Genomic DNA, 16,383 nt, shown 5'->3' with positions numbered 1-16,383 from the left:
TCTGAGAACATCTGAGGAGGGAAATAGACATTAACGTAACAGAATATTGATTCATATTTGATCAGCGCTGCCTAGTTTGATCGTTTGGTCGGAGTTCAGAGTGATTGACAGCCGGCTCTCATAGACGGCAGCTGGACAGCAGACCTCAGATCAGCTCTTACTGCTTGTTTTCCTCCGGTCTGTGAAATCTTGCAGATGCCGTTAGGAGCACCGGAGGACACAGAGGAACATGATTTTTTTCATGTTAACTGTTTCATGTACTACTGTCACGATATGGCGACCGTTTTATAAAAATAACATTATAATCACAGCCTCATGTATCTTTACAGCCGTAAACTAGAGACCTAGAGCATTCAGAGGATGGATGGATCAAACTAGAGACCTAGAGCCTTCAGAGGATGGATGGATCAAACTAGAGACCTAGAGCCTTCAGAGGATGGATGGCTTTCCTAGTTATATTAACAATAAAGGGGGTTTCTGAGCAATAATAATAAGTAATGTATCTCCAGCAGGAGGAGACGGTAAAGGAGTCAGTGTTTTGTGTTAATACTGCCGGTTGGATTCTGTGTAATCTTACTGCATTGATTTCACCCGTTTCACCGCACACACAAATGCCATTGTGAAAGTAAACATACTAAACTAAGGGGGAGGATGGATGCAACACGCTGGGCTAGTTAACTACACCTAACTAGCTAACTAACTAACTAGAAAGACAAACTGACAGAATTATAAACAGATTTATCGGTTTCTTTTTTTTAACTTTGAGCACAAAATTAAGTTATTTGTTAAAATAGGCAAAAAGCGTGGCTCATCAACTCAGTCAGGAAATGAGTCAAATGAATATGAAATATCATAGAACCAAAATACACCGGATGGCGGGCTTTAAAACACAAACAATAGCAAGTGACTTCACCTCATTCAAACACTCTGCAGCATCAATTAAAAGAAGAAGTTCTCATGTGCTGTTGACACCATTCAATGTTTAAATGTAAAACGTGATCATGCAGCTTCATCTCCAACACAGAGTACAGTACATGCTGTCAGCAGCAGTAAAAAGTGCAGAAACTTATACTTCATAACTAATGGCATGTATGTTCTAATGAAAAATGTGCACCATAAACACAAGGAAGCAAAGATTAATGGAAAATGGAAAACAGAATTAATAATACAACAAACTAATGCTGGATCAAAAGGAAGGCCACGTTCAGGGAGCAAGATTCAAACATGCAGATTGGTAGGGAATAACAGCTATAAAATAGTCTAAACTTAATTGTAGCAGGAAGTGTGACTTATAATGTCCAATATATATATCATGTAGAATTATTACACAAGAGCTGTAGTTAGTAAAAATAGTCTTACAGTATATTTCACTTTATCATTCATTTCATAATCTCCACATGTTGCAGTTTGTGTATAAATAGATGATTCAACAGACCTCCATCTAATGATTCTATCAAAGGTTCAGCTCACTGGGAGGTCGGCTATTTGTTGTCCGAGTACTAAGCTTCGATCTAAAGGTGCCTTCAAATGAGGTCGTGTTTACCGTGTTTACCGTTTTTACCGTGTTTAACGCGTTTAACGTGTATACCGTGTTTACGAGTTGAGTCCATCTGAAGTTTCTGAAATTTCCGAGTTGACGACTTGTGACGTGTTTTTGGAGGCCATGGTTCAAGTTCATTTTTCGGTGCATAATAAATTCTTCGTAATTTTATAACATCTCTGAGGAAAATGTTGATATCCCCAACGGCCTCATCCTCCTCTTCTGTCATTATGTCTTTGCATTTACTGCATTATGTTACCTGCTTGTTGGCTTGCTAACTTGTTAGCCTCTGTGGTAACGTTAATATTGCAGCGGTGTTCTCACGACTTAACCACTTGAACGCCGAGCATATCGTGTACACGACTTCCCGTGTTGTAAACATGAGCTCACGAGTTTCATTTGAAGGCACCATAAGTTACTGCTCCATCATCATCAAATGACCTGAAGCCTATGCAATGAAATATCAACCTTCACTTAAAAGGATCATTTCAATTTATTACAACCTGGGTTATGTTTGTAGTTTTGGCCACCATTCATATCTGTAATGAACAGATTGTACTCTCCAAGTTAACTGCTGAGATCTGGCAAAACGGAGGCATCACTAAAAAGTCTGACAGGGCAAGTAAAACAAGCAGGAAGTAGACCTAAAGCTGAGACCTAGGGATGCTAATTTAGAATTATTTATTTTTAAACCAATAACTGACCCTCGTTAACCGATTATTAACCGTTAACTGGCAAGATTAGTGCGTCCAGCTGCAGTGTGTGAGAACAACAGACAACCGAGTCCCCAGTTCACCGTCAGGGAGAGTTAGCAGCCACGGTGCTGCGTTCACAGTCGAGGACACATGCAGCCACTTTTGTCTCAATGTTACCAGATCTCAGCAAATTCCTTTATGAGTGCACGGTCATCATAACTGCCAGAAATCCAAGTAGTAATAAAGCGTAATTATCCTGTTCAGTTAGACGACACAACACTCTGTACTTTACTGTATCTGAAGTGTGCCTAAGGCCTGACAGTCACTGGTGCCAGCGCTGATATTAAACATATTCTAACGGACTAGGCGTTATGAAGCACAGAGTTCTCTAAAGTGAAGTCGTACTGAAAGTTAGCCAGGTTGTAGTTTATGTCCCGGGACAGCAGCACGTCAGTGATGAGGGGGAGCCCCGCCTGCATGGCCAGGACATGGGGAGCCAGAGTGAAGGGAACGTCCCCGAGGAGATCTGGGAGAGTTGAAGCAGCTTCCACCGTTGAGGTTGAGATCCCTGCTGTTGGCGCCGCGGTAGCAAACACCGTAGGGTACATCATGTTGACCGGTTGAGCTACAGCTGCACAGGATGACTGTGAGGAAAAGGAGACACATAGTTAACGTCAGTGTGCAGATTTTACTTTTAGATACACGCCTTTGATCAATTTGTTGTTGCATTAAAACTGGTTCCTGTTAAAGGGACTGTATGAATGTTTTTACACATATTTATTGCCAATGTGTGAACAGGTTGGAACCTAACCTAAAAAGTGAGACATTCTGGCATTCCTCTGTCAGCCTGTAGACTTTTCTTAATGTGAAGAATGCAGGATGTTTTTTCTGGGAAAATCCAACGGATGTGACGCCAAGCGTGCTTGCGAGTGCCTTTATTTTCAGCTCCGCTTACAGGGTTAACAGTGTGAAGCGATAGCTAACGTTCAGTTAGAAATGGAGTTCGTTTACGCCAAAAATCGACCAGCCCCCACTACAACTCAGGCTCCAACACAAACTCCAGGGAAACGCAAAAACACAAAGTTATATATAGTGAAGCTCGTCTTGCAAAACAGGAATGTGACCCACGTCGGGGGATCAACATCAGCCGGGTCTTCGATTCATGGAGGGACCTTCGTTTTTGTTTTTTTACCAAGTAGCTGGTGTATGTACTTATTTTAATAATAAGTACAAATTCAGTAAATGTATAGCTATCTATTTATTTGTTACATTTTGTTTTACAAAATTAAGAAAGCAATGTTTAAGTCAATCTTTATTTGTCCAAGTTACTTCCACACAGTGAGGCATACAGCTTATTGATTAAACACTGGTAGGGGATCGGTACTCGTTATCGGCGGATACCCAAAGCCCAGGTATCGCTATCGGTGTCGGGACTGAATAAGTTGGATCGTGGCATCCTTAACATCTGCCCATCGTCTCTTTTCACATTGGTTGCTGCCTAGACTCATGTTGAGAACACTGTTTTACATTTACAGTATATCTATGTTTGAGTGTGTTGACCATGTAGACTTTGGAATGAGATCACTATGTTGCTGCATCTCTGTGTTTCCTGTTGCACCGTGTGATTAAAACTGGAGGGATGAGCCACTCACTAACTGTGTGACATGTGGTCGCTCCAGGATGCCATATGGAGCGCAAACACACGCAAAGCCAGCGTGGTGAATGGTAGTGGCACATTTTGGCACGCCGGCTCAGTCTTGGCCCTCGAGCACCTGTCAACACCACAGCAGTGGAGATTGTTCTGTATGAACCGCGCAGGACGAGACCAGCTGGGATGCTCACAGCTACTGGTCTCAGTATATGAAGAGAAACAAGGCTTCGTGACTGTTTCCTGCTATGAAAACAATATGTTTTCTTCTTGTACTCGCTCTGATTGAGTTCCACTACGCTGATTACAATGACAAACTTTATATCATGACCTGCAAACCTCAACAAGCTCACCCTCGATGGCTGCACCACGACGTTTGTTGACGGCTGTGCGATGTTCATGGTCTGCACCTTCCTTCTCTGTTCATCAACCGTCTCTCCTGCAGAAGAAATGTGGCAGACAGAAGGTTATTAACAAGTTACTAAAAATGTGTACTGTATTAAACCTGCAAAAAAATAAATTTACAGTCATCAGATATATATATATATCGGTTCAGTTCTAGGAATAGAGTGAAACTAGGAAACCTAAGGAATCCATTGGCACCAACCATGTTGTGCTACTATGTCGGGAAGGAGGCTAAATAACGCTCCAAAGTTGGGCAAAATTTTAGCGAAGAAAAATTGGCATGGCCACTTTCAGAGGGGTTCCTCGACCTCACACGTGTCTACTTCCTCTAACTTCTCCAAGGTGGTCTCTAGCTCTCCCGTCAGCTCTGTTCTCTTTATACATCCATGGTCAGCTCCATCGGGGCCGATTGAATGCAGAGAACATAACCGTCAGTATATGGGTGCTCTACAGTTGTAGCGTCGACCCATTCGGCCGGCTCGACCGCAACGTTACCGCCATACCATAACGTTTCCTCTCCGTGACAGAGTTAGCATGCAGCTTTAGCCGTGATGTCTAGCTCTGCTTTTCCTGTCAATGTGTGAAACCCAAAGTGTTTCCATCCTTTACTGGATGTGTAGTGGTTACCACTTTGAATTCGCCGTTTTCTGCTTCCTCGTTTCGGCTCGCTGTGGTTTGTTTTGTTTTTGTTGGCGGATATGGAACGCATATGACGTCACGTTACTCAGAATACAACAATAAAAGCGGTTACTTCCTTCTACCTCCACATAGACTCAAATGAAGCAAATATATCGATTCTGGCATTAAAAAAATAGATTTCAAAATCATAATAAAAAAGAAATCGCGACACATGACATGACTAAATGGTAAGCAGAGAGCGAGGTCAGTTGGTTGCATCAATCTGAAAAAGACAGCCTGGCTCTGACACTTGTTCTGCTCTGCCAAAAATAACATGCAACTCCTGACCATCTGTGTCGGCTCCACCAGCTCTTCCAATTAAAGCCACGATAAGGATTTACAGTAAATAATAATGCACTTCTCTTGGAGATGAAGTAAAATAAAGTTTTATTTAGGATGAACCTTGATCCATGTGGATTGTTTAGGTAAAAACAGATGGCTTACAAATACTAAAATGAGAGGATACGATCAGTCGTCACTAACATAATGTCAAATAACAGGAACTACTAGCCAAATATTAGATATAAAAATAATTCTGTACACATTGTTTTTCATTGTTAGGCAATGGCAAGGCTATTCTGGACAACAGAATATAGCCTTACAGACAATAAAACTTTACTTCAGGGGTTGTAATGTTAAAGTCTTGTAAAAATGTCTGCTGATTTAGGGATGACATCACTGTGCTAAAAAAGAAAACCATTTTTTGCACAGTTATTATGGAGATGGCTCAATTGTCGTCATGTGACCTAAGTATTGAATTTCAGTCCTGTGATGACAGGTGGCCCTATGGGTTCATCTTGAGATCTCTGTACCTTGATGATGAGATGAGATGCAAGTAAGGGGACCTTGAGTTAAGATTTTTTTTAGTGAAATTACGGTTTCCAAGGTCAAGAAAGACGTCTCCGCACAACAAGACACTGGGTTAAATTTTTTGCAAGACAAAGTCACACGCTCTCAGTAAATTGTGTAATATTTCAGATTTACCCAGTGAAAGACAGTCATGAGACACGGAGCACAACAGTGAACTAACCACAGACTTCCTGTAGTAATATTTCCTTTTTTATTATTCCCTTCACAGTCACAACCCATCTGAAAAGCTCAATATCTCAATAAGCTGTAGTGTAATTTAATACCCCATGAAAGCTGGCCATCTGAATGCCAGTTTATGTTGTTTATTTGTTCATATTTATAAAGTATTTCACCTGTAATATCATGACTTGTGTTAACTGAAAACCAGATAGCATCCGGCTACATTGACCTTGACAAAGTGACAGGGTTAAAAATGATGGTAAATATGGTGCATGATTAAATAGCATTTCCAAAAGCAAAAAATGTCAATTTATTATTCTATTAGATTGTGTTTCTCACCAACGATAACAAAGCCTCCATCTACTTCCTTCTCGGATGTTGACTTCTTTGAGTCTTTACGGAGTCCAAGGAAACTGAACATGATTATCGTCTGTCAACAGAAAAAATTCAAAGTTATAAGAGTCATTGCGATGCGTGAGCTGCCCGTATTCATTTGATCAACTTGAAGAAGCCATTTCAATTGTTGTGAAGAGACTCAGAGTTCAACTGTTTGAAGACAGAACTGCTCCTCTCACTGAGATATGACTTCAGTTAGATCAGGGGTCAGCAACCTTTACTATCAAAAGAGCCATTTTAGGCAAAGAAAAAAAAAATCTGTCTGGAGCCGCAAATCATTTGATCATTGTGATGAAGGTAACTCAGTTTATAGTCTAAGTATATAGTATATCAGTCAAATGCAGTGAGGGCCAAAGAGACAATGTACTACGGAGTATTAGGGCCACAGTGAGGGAAAAAACATCTGAGATTTACACAATAAAGTCATAATATTACAAGAAAAAAGTCATAACTTTACGAGAAAAAAAGTCATAATATTACGAGAATAAAGTCATAACTTTATGAAAAAAAAGTCGTAATATTACGAGAGTAAAGTCATAACTTTACGAGAAAAAAAGTCACAATATTACGAGAATAAAGTCATAACTTTACGAGAAAAAAAGTTGTAATATTGTGAGAATAAAGTCATATCTTTACAAGAAAACAGTCGTAACATTATGAGAATAAAGTCATAACTTTATGAAAAAAAAGTCGTAATATTGCGAAAATAAAGTCATAACTTTACGAGAAAAAAGAAAATAACACTTAAAATTACTACTGTATAATACTGACTTTTTGGTAAACTTATGACTTTATTCTCGAAATCTCAGATTTATTTATTTTTCCTCAATACTCCATCGTACATTAGACCTACAACAATGATTTTCACATTCACAGTATTTAAGTAACTTATTCATTAGATGAAATACATCAACATGCCTGTGGGTTAGGTCTGCTAGGTATTAATAGGCCTAACTATTTAAAACTAAATTCCCTACATGCTCTTACCTATAAGAGCACGGTGGAGCAGTTTCTGTTTAATATGACACTATAAAGTGTGCAGCCTTCAGTCATGTCTTCAAAGACTTGTTTTAACAGTCAAGACAGAAGTTAAAGTGATGTTATTGCTCTTACTGTGGTTGTTCCTGTTGTTCCTGTTGTTTCTGTTGTTCCTGTTGTTCCTGTTGTTCCTGGTTGTCATGAGGTTCAGAGACGGACATCCAGTCAGTTCATGCTTCTCTGGTGTTTTTAGTTTTTAGTTTCACTTTCGGTTTCTCCCGACCCCTCTAGAGTACTGTAACCAGCAGGGTGTAACCTAAACAATGTTCCGTCGGTAACGTTACTTTTTACCTGTTCAATGTTGTTATGTTATGTTGTGACGCTGACGTCACTAACCTCAATATGTGTCCGTGTCCGTGTAGAAACTATAAAGCTCCCCACAGTTCTCCTACAAACCACGCTGTCAGCAACACGGTCTGCAACATGTAGCGGAACTGTTGATTCATGTTTCCGGGGGGAAGAAACATGTCAGAGCACACCGGATATGTCGTAGTGCACGTTGGAGGCGTTCGATTTTTATTCCCGCGTTTGCCGCATTCATAACCCCTCGATGTTTACAACGTAGATGTGAAGATACCGCCCGCGTGGGATTGCAGTGTGATATAAAACTATCGCACTAAACTATTTCCCGCGCTCCAGGTCTTTGTCGGAGCTCAGCAGAAGAAGCGTGAAGATGGCGACTATACTGGATCTCCCCAAACCCAGAATCATCTGCTCCATGATGAGCCAGTACATCAACAAACCCGTCTGCTTCGTCGGCCGCGTTGAGAAGGTCCGTTCTGCTTTGAAAGGGTTGCTCTGGTCAGCGTACAGGAAGGCTGTGGGAGGAGATGATGTGTTTACAGCCACCTGGAAACAACGGCCAGCTCTGCTAGGATCATGTTTTTGATTTTTCTAGTGCTTTTTATACTATTCAACCACACGTTTTAGCTAACAAGTTGATGGATTTTAAACTGCACAACACAACCATCGCGTGGGTTTTAAAGGATCTGTGATCTAGACCTCAGTGTGTTAGGCATGATGAAACAGGAGCCCCACAAGGCACAGTTTGATCTCCTGTTTTATTTACACTGCTGACTACAGACAGCACAGCTAAAGGAAACGGTCCACTATCACCCACTAAAGTCACTTCAGGTTGACAGTAAACAAACTCAGAGTGCCACTCAGAGAATATTAGGACATTCTGATGTAGATTTTCAAAATTAAAGCCTTTAAGAAATCTCAAATATCTTCCCTCTGAATTCAGATTAGAATTAAAAGGAAACTGTCCACTATCACGGACACATTTCAGTTCAGGTTGACAGTAGACAACCTCAGAGTGCCATTCAGAGAATATTATAGATATCTATCTAGCTAGTTAGGATAACTGCTCTAACTCGTTATGGCTAAATGTCATTAACATGAAGTGTTTCTCTCTCCTGCTGCAGGTTCACCCATCTGGAAAATCATTCACTGTGTCGGATGGAGAAGTGAAGTCTGCAACAGTTGAACTGAACGATCCTGTGAGTAACTTACATCTAACATCCAACATCTAATATCTAACATCCAACAACCTACATCTCTGTTAATGAACGTTAGTCAAACTGCTGGAAACTGGTGGAGTGAAGTTATTTGTCTTTGATTACTATTGGCATATGAATTCTTGAGTTATGGCCAAAAATGTGAAATGTTTTGTGAAATCTCGTGTGACCTTGACCTTTTGACCACCAAAAATCAAATCGGTTCATCCTGGAGTCTAAGCGGACGTCGTCCCAAATTTTGAAGAAACTCCGCCACGGCTGTCACCGGCGAGGAGGCATAACCAGACATCTGATCATACAATATGACGCATTGTTTCAAATTAAACAGGATACGAAATAGTTCAAATTACACCACTTCAACCAGCTACAACATTAAAATGCTTCTTACGTGTTTGATCCAGTTATTTATATATTTCTCCCCAGCTTGAAGAAGAGCTGGTCGGTGCGACGGTCGAGGTCATCGGCATGGTGTCCAACAAAGGAGCGATAATGGCCACCACATACAACATCCTCCGAGAGGACAAAGGCACTTGTTTCGGTACGTCTTCTTTATTATCACTTCCACACAGGTGAATACAGCAGCATTCATCTGTGGTGATTTACACAATGTTCTGTCCATTCCTGCCACAGATTTAGAGCTGTACACCGAAGCCCTGAAAGTCATCCATGACTTCCCCCAGCACTACCCGTTTGAATCGGCTACAAGTGGATGAGGCTCACCGTGAGAAGATGTGGTCACTAAAGATGCTCTTAAAGTTCAGTGTCCGTCGTTGATTCATGTGGATTCCAGGTTTTGTTGTGATTAAAAATAGTTTTGTACAAAAGAGTCTGTAATGTCAAATAAGTTCTGTCAGTAAAGTTAAAACATGTAAAGACCAAGTGAACGTTTGATTTACTTTTCACTACGACAGCCTCTTCAGCTGAGCATGGAGGATCATTGACCTTCAGATCTGTGACAATATAATCTCCATTTAAAGGACAGATTCTTGAAGTCTGCCTTAAAACAGGCAGTTGTCATATGAAGACTGAAACAGACATCACTTACATTAAAAAAGCATCAGGTCTTTTCAGTGCCATTATGAACAGGAGGATTCATTACAGCAACCCAAAACTGTTTCAATGTGCATATGCACATGTGAGTATTGTTTTAAGACACTTTAAAAAATGGGAACCGGTCCTTTTTAAAGGTCCACCTACTAGCTTTATAGGCTGTATCTGATGGTCCTCATCACTGAGAGGAATAGCATCTTTGATGACTGAGTTAATTCTCTGCTCAGGTAGACGTTACTCGACTATATCTTTACATAGAAAATAGTTTGCTATAAACCTATAAACCTATAGCCTATGCTAAAAGTGGGATTGTTGGGACAGAGGCTGTTCAAGCCTTCTTTGTGGAGTTTCAGTCAGCACCATCAGACCTGCAGCTAACACTGTCACTACTGCAGCTCCAGTAGCTATAGGAAGCTCATCCTCTCATTACGGACGAAGTGTTGATTTTAGCAAAAACTTAAAGGTACAGTGTTAGTACCCCTCTGCTCACTCCTCCCTTTCCAAGACTGCAGTAACGTGAGCCGCCGAGTGCAAATCCGTGGTAACGCCGTTCACCTGGCTCAGAGGACATAAATACAACCGTAACACAACATGTCAGACAACGGCTGGCTGTATCACAGTTCTGCACTCTGAGGCTCACGTTACCGCGGTTTCACAAGCGTGTTGGAGAACTACGGTGGCTTTCAGGTGACGTGAAAATACTAAAGGCTCTCACTAGAGCCAGAGTTTAGTTTGTCCGTTCTGGGCTACTGTAGAAACATGGTGGTGCAACAAGGCGGACTCGTGAAGAGGACCCGCTCCCTACGTATGAAGGAGTCATTCTAAGTTAACGAAAACACAACAATCCTTAGTTTCAGGTGATTATGAAAACATAAATATAGTATTCCATTTCTGCTAATAGAGCCCCTGAGATGTTACACACTGTTCCTTAAGATGAACATGAATATTTTTTCATTGGTTCATCTATCCATCCATTTTCTGCTACATAATCTGGACAAATTAAATTAATTATATCATTAGGAATTATTCTTATATACTGTTAAGAGGTACTTAAAAATTATAATAGATGAATCTAATAAATTAACAAAACTGATGATTGTTGAGTAGCAGAATTATAGCCTCTCTATTCTCAAGCTGTGTGTGCAGTTTGGGGAGATATCCATGCATGAGCTGTAACGGGCAGCAGAGGGCAGTATGAGCAGAGAGGTCATCCCTGAGCCAGACGGCCTCCAGAGGAAGGGAGAGAGAAATGTACTCACACATCCCCTCAAATCAATATGAACCCAGGTCGGGTGTTCCACATCCCCCCCAGTTCACACCCTGACGAGGTGCTCTTTAGCAAGAGAAAGGAAGAGCAATACGTGATTACAGTAGTATTAAATATATAAACTGTTTTGCCACCACTCTCAGCCAAGCTTATGCATATTTACAGTCTGTTTTTAACAGTCACAGTCAAAGTGGACATTTACATCATTGTAACTTGGTTTTTTTTCCATATCCATAAAACTCACCAACGGTCTTGGTCATTTTTCTATTTTTTTTGGTTGCTGGAATCTCTGCCATCTATAAACCTTTCCAGCGTCGCTCCTCTCTGTCCTGCTGATATTACAGACGTGTCTGATCTAGCTGCGACCCCTCATGGAATCACCCATGTCTATTAAACTGCCATAACGTAAAGCTTTCTGTTACAAAGTTTAGTCTCCAAATCCAAACTGAGATAACCCCTAAGGGTTTTTAAAGACTCTAGATAGTTCCTTCAGAGCTACAGAAGACATTATGCAACTGTCCAACACTTCCCATGAGACGTTTAGCCTTCTGATCTTTTCTGTGCAACCTCTCGGTTATATGTTGTCAAATCGATAATGGCCATTTACTCCTCTACTGGGCGCTATATAATGCAGATATTGAAATAGAAATATAAAGAAGCATAACATTGAAATAATCAAGGGTGTACTGAATTGTACTTGAGTACAGTTTATTACAAGCACTTAGTTATTTTCCACCACTAACAACATAAATTGTGAATTTATTAGGACTTCAATATCTTCTTACCTCACATAAAAAAGTAGTTTTGACTCTCTCAGTTGTCGAGACACTATAGTTATGCACTGTAAAATATACTAAGTTGGCTTTACTTAAAAAAAGTATGCAAACTCATTGCCTCAGAAAAATTAAGTTAAGTAAACTTACTACGGTGAGTTACAATAACTTGTTTATTCTGAGTGTGCTTTACTTATATTAAGTAGTAAAACTAACACATTTTGTTTAAATTCCTGTAACTTAAAAGCCATCCTTTGTGATAATTTTTTTTTTTTTTTAATTTTGTGTGCACTGCTTGATACCAATTAAACCCTACTTAAATCAATCAGTAAACACAATTTAACACTTATAGTTCTATACTCACTCATAATTTTCCAGGTTCACTTAAAGGTCCCATATTGTAAAAAGTGAGATTTTCAGGTCTTTTACATTATAAAGCAGGTTTAAGCGATATATATAAATACTGTTAAACTATCAAAACGCTCAATATACGGAGAAATACACACAGCCCGTATTCAGAAATTGCGCATTTGAAACAAGCCGTTAGGATTTCTGTCCATTTGTGGTGTCACAAATATACAATATTTAGACCATTAACACGGTTTTAAACGTAAACATTCTAAATGTGTCCCAGTTTATTTCCTGTTGCAGTGGATGTAAATGACATCAGCAGACAGGAAATAAACATGGACCCGAACTGTTGCCTAGCAACGCAATTCTGTTGCAATTCTATTGAAATGCGCTAAAACGGTGCGTTTCAGACAGAGGGTGAATACAGGTATATTCAGCCAGACAGTAGGAGGAAAATAATGTGTTTTTTTTAACATTACAGCATGTAAACATGTTCTAGTAGAAACACGAAATACAAGTATGAACCTGAAAATGAGCACGATATGGAACCTTTAAATAAATTAAACAAACTAATTTCCCTGAACTGAAAGATTTCTAACAGTTACACCAACGCTAAATAATTTAAACTAAAATAATCTAAAAAAAAAACAATGTATTGAAAACACTCACTGAGTTGATTCAGCTACATTACAACATTTATTTTCAAATGCCAAAAAAAGCCATCAGACCATTGAATATTGGACAGATCTGGGCTGAGCAATAAACAAGTATGATATTGCCATTATTTTAGCTGATGATTCCAATACTATTGTAAATATTATCCAATTTAAAATGTACATTTGCTTGTTTTGGGTTTCCCTTTGCAATATCAATTTCACAATTATTCAGTAAATATGTAATGTATTATTTGGTAGGAAATCTTAAGATTAATTTTCCTTGGAGCTGTAATGAATCAGTATGTAACATGATCCAATTTTTTCCAGAGCCGTGGTTTTGAGTGTACGTTGACAGGCTTTTAATTTGTAAGTATCATCCTTCAACAGGATGATAAACGCCAACCACTTCAGAATTGAGACATCAAATGTGATCAAGGAGGAAATCACTGTGAAATATCGCTTTATGGCAAATCAGTGTATGGGATGTGTATATCATTACCAGAAGAGATGGGGTGATAATGTCAACTGTAGTAAAAAATAGCCACATTCATGCAGTCTGCTGATGGGTGGGAGAGCCGTATCGCCTGGAGGAAGGCAGCTGCCATGTTCCAGCAAGTCCAGACACTGCCGTTAGTGTTGCAGCATCTGCTCCATCTGCTTCCATCCACAGACAATATCGCTTCCATCTCACACACTTTGTCATGGGAACGTCTTCATTTTCTGCCACATCACGCACACGCACACACACACACACACACACACACACACACACACACTTTCATTCCTTTTTTCTTGGTTTACTTTGGCTCACAAAAACCAAAAGCTTGTCATCATGACCTGAATCATTTTATTTCTAACTGCATTTTACAAAATCTAAACTCTGGTCATATGCTTTAACCTTTAAAAAAAACAAACTATATAGTGCTTAAACATTTAGTAAAAAAAATATTTTGATAATTTGTCTATCAATTATCAAGAAAAATGCCAAATATTTGCTGGGCCCAGCTTCTTAAATGTGAGGATTTACTGCTTTTCTGCATTTTATATCATTGTAAAATGTTGGTTTTGGACTGCTGGTCTGATAAAACAAGCTATATGATGTATATCACACATTCACATCAACCATCCATACATTACGTCTCACCACGTATCCTTATAAGGGGTCAGCAACCGTTACTATCAAACGAGACATTTTAGGCAAAAAAAAAAATCTTTCTGGAGCCGCAAAACATGTGATCATTGTGATGAAGGTAACACAGTTTATAGTCTAAGTATATAGTATATAAGTCTAATGCAGTGAGGGCCAAAGAGACAATGTACTACGGAGTATTAGGGCCACATTGAGGGGAAACACATCTGAGATTTACACAATAAAGTCATAATATTACGAGAATAAAGTCATAACTTTACGAGAAAAAAAGAAAATAACATGTAAAATTACTACTTTATAATATTATGACTTTATTCTCGAAATCTCAGATTTATTTTTTTCCCTCAATGTGGCCCTAATCCTCCGTCGTACCGTCGTACCATAGACCTACAACAATGATAATTAAAAATTAAAATGTAAACAAAAAACAGTTATTCATTTCCATTTTTTAAAATCCACAGGGAGCCACTGGAGAGGAGCTGAAGAGACGCAGGTTGCTGACCTCTGATCTAAAGGGTTGTAGAGAGGCCTTATTGATTAGCTTACTTTGGTAACCTACATCACTGCTTTTGGGCGTTTCCATTTGAAAAAGAACGCAGATGGACCCGTCCTTAAGCATCTTTGTAATGGACCAATTTTATCCAAGTATTCATTGTTTTATTTCAGAACGTTGGACAAGCTTTTGATTTAGTTCTCAGTAGGAAACTAAAGCTATAACTGAATAGTTCTGAGTGAGTTACCAGCTCCACGGGCAGAATGAGGCACGTTTCATGTTCAGGTTTTACAGACTGACACTCCTGAAACTGTCAAATAAAATGAACACTCTTGATCCTGTCGGTGGGTCCACGCTGACTGCTCACAATATTGACCTTAAAAAAGCAATTATCTACCCAATTCATCATCACACTCATACATCAGTGAAGTTTCTGTGTGCTTTCTTCAAGTAGTGTAAGTCATGATCAGTCATGATAATGTAAATCACCTTCTTAAAGCTGCAGAAAAAAGTTATTTTTTTATAAAATGCTAACTATATCCTGACAGTAGTGCATGAGACAGGTACTCTGAAAAAAAAAATCATGTGTCTCTGTGTTCCGGTGTCCTCCGGTGCTCCTAACGGCATCTACAAAGACCGGAGGAAAACAACCAATCAGAGCCGAGCTGGAGCCTGCCGTCTCTGAGCAGCTGTCAATCACTCCGATAAAACGATCAAACTAGGCAGCGCTGATCAAATATGGATCAATATTCTGCCTATTTCTCGCCTCAAATGTTTTCAGAATCATCTTGTAGTGTACTGTTTAGTTGTAAAATGAGAAAGTTTGCAGCCGTGTTGAGATCAGCTGAGGAAATACCAAGCACCGCCCACCAGCCGGAGCACAGCCAATAGGAACGCTCTCTCTCTCTCTGAAACCACCTGTGATTGGTCGAAGTCTCTCGTGGAGGGCTGGATGTTTATGGTGCCATTCTGTTGGGCTTGTTAACCGTGAGATGACCACAATAACTGCTCCACTGAGCTGTGGATCTTGTAAAACTCACTGCGTTTAAACCATTACCATACCTCCAAAGGTTATTAGTTCATATTCTACATACCCAGGTGGACACTGTGTTTTAGTAAGTAGTTGCCCGTGAATGCAGCAGCAGCTCTTCATGATGCAATGTGAGCCAACATGTCTAAAACAACCTCTGCATATCTATCACATGCCTATCAGGGCCCCCTGAGCGGGGCTTTTGGACCGACCGTATGAAGCTGTCAGGCCTGCTAAAGTGCCACAGGGAGCTCTAACAAATGATCCAAGCATACGGCAAGTTCAGGAAGACTCCTAACCTGCAAGCACCTCGTGTAGACTAACCATTCACAGGCTCTAAATCTGTCTCTGCAGCCTGGTACTGTAGTAGATATACAGCTCTATGGTGCTTTGAAGTTACATTTAAAAAAATGCAACAGAAGTGTGAGGAGGCGTAGTGTGTGATGTGGGAGGTCAGGTGACACAGGGACCGCTCTGTGTAGCGTCCATGGATGTATTAAGAGAACTGGATACAGCGTTGGAGGCAGGGCCCCGTTCATTCCTATGAAAGTTGCTCAGTGGCGCATGAAGCCGAAATGGCTTGACTTCCAAGTGGAAAAGTACCCGGATCTTGCGTATCCATTGGGCCCACAGAGCAGGTGCAGTAGCGTGCGTTCGGTCACAT

At 40.0% G+C, this 16,383-nt stretch overlaps 2 protein-coding genes across 4 annotated transcripts; one reads left to right on the top strand and one right to left on the bottom strand.

The window, feature by feature from the left end:
• Positions 1-2,098: 2,098 nt before the first annotated feature.
• On the bottom strand, positions 2,099-7,896 carry umad1 (UBAP1-MVB12-associated (UMA) domain containing 1). 3 transcript variants are annotated; one of them, XM_037794768.1, is made up of 5 exons: positions 7,561-7,896; positions 7,505-7,524; positions 6,335-6,425; positions 4,237-4,322; positions 2,099-2,879 (listed from the first exon to the last, which is right to left on the bottom strand). In XM_037794768.1, exons 3-5 carry the CDS (start codon positions 6,414-6,416, stop codon positions 2,598-2,600), a joined length of 450 nt encoding a protein of 149 aa, XP_037650696.1. In that variant the 5' UTR covers positions 6,417-6,425; positions 7,505-7,524; positions 7,561-7,896; the 3' UTR covers positions 2,099-2,597. The 3 variants fall into 3 exon arrangements, with proteins under 3 accessions (XP_037650696.1, XP_037650695.1, XP_037650697.1); XM_037794767.1 differs by having other exon boundaries at positions 7,505-7,531; positions 7,569-7,896; XM_037794769.1 differs by lacking the exons at positions 7,505-7,524; positions 7,561-7,896 and adding an exon at positions 7,379-7,504.
• Positions 7,897-8,041: 145 nt separating this feature from the next.
• On the top strand, positions 8,042-9,828 carry rpa3 (replication protein A3). Its single transcript, XM_037794773.1, has 4 exons — positions 8,042-8,201; positions 8,857-8,931; positions 9,373-9,487; positions 9,580-9,828. The coding sequence occupies exons 1-4, from the start codon at positions 8,103-8,105 to the stop codon at positions 9,660-9,662; spliced, it is 372 nt and encodes a 123-aa protein (XP_037650701.1). The 5' UTR covers positions 8,042-8,102; the 3' UTR covers positions 9,663-9,828.
• The last annotated feature ends 6,555 nt before the right edge of the window (positions 9,829-16,383 follow it).

The sequence above is a fragment of the Sebastes umbrosus genome, chromosome 15, assembly GCF_015220745.1.
Source record: "Sebastes umbrosus isolate fSebUmb1 chromosome 15, fSebUmb1.pri, whole genome shotgun sequence".
In the NCBI taxonomy this organism is placed as follows: Eukaryota; Metazoa; Chordata; class Actinopteri; order Perciformes; family Sebastidae; genus Sebastes; species Sebastes umbrosus.
This window is presented reverse-complemented; position numbering and strand designations above follow the sequence as displayed.

Bases quoted from the DNA above. Each gene is read 5' to 3' on its own strand.
- rpa3 (XM_037794773.1), top strand. From the start codon at position 8,103: ATGGCGACTATACTGGATCTCCCCAAACCCAGAATCATCTGCTCCATG. The intron at 8,932-9,372 runs GTGAGTAACTTA...ATTTCTCCCCAG, and splicing joins CAGTTGAACTGAACGATCCT to CTTGAAGAAGAGCTGGTCGG. The intron at 9,488-9,579 runs GTACGTCTTCTT...TTCCTGCCACAG, and splicing joins GGACAAAGGCACTTGTTTCG to ATTTAGAGCTGTACACCGAA.
- umad1 (XM_037794767.1), bottom strand. The intron at 4,323-6,334 runs GTGAGAAACACA...TTTCTTCTGCAG, and splicing joins TGGAGGCTTTGTTATCGTTG to GAGAGACGGTTGATGAACAG. The intron at 2,880-4,236 runs GTGAGCTTGTTG...TTTTCCTCACAG, and splicing joins TCGTGGTGCAGCCATCGAGG to TCATCCTGTGCAGCTGTAGC.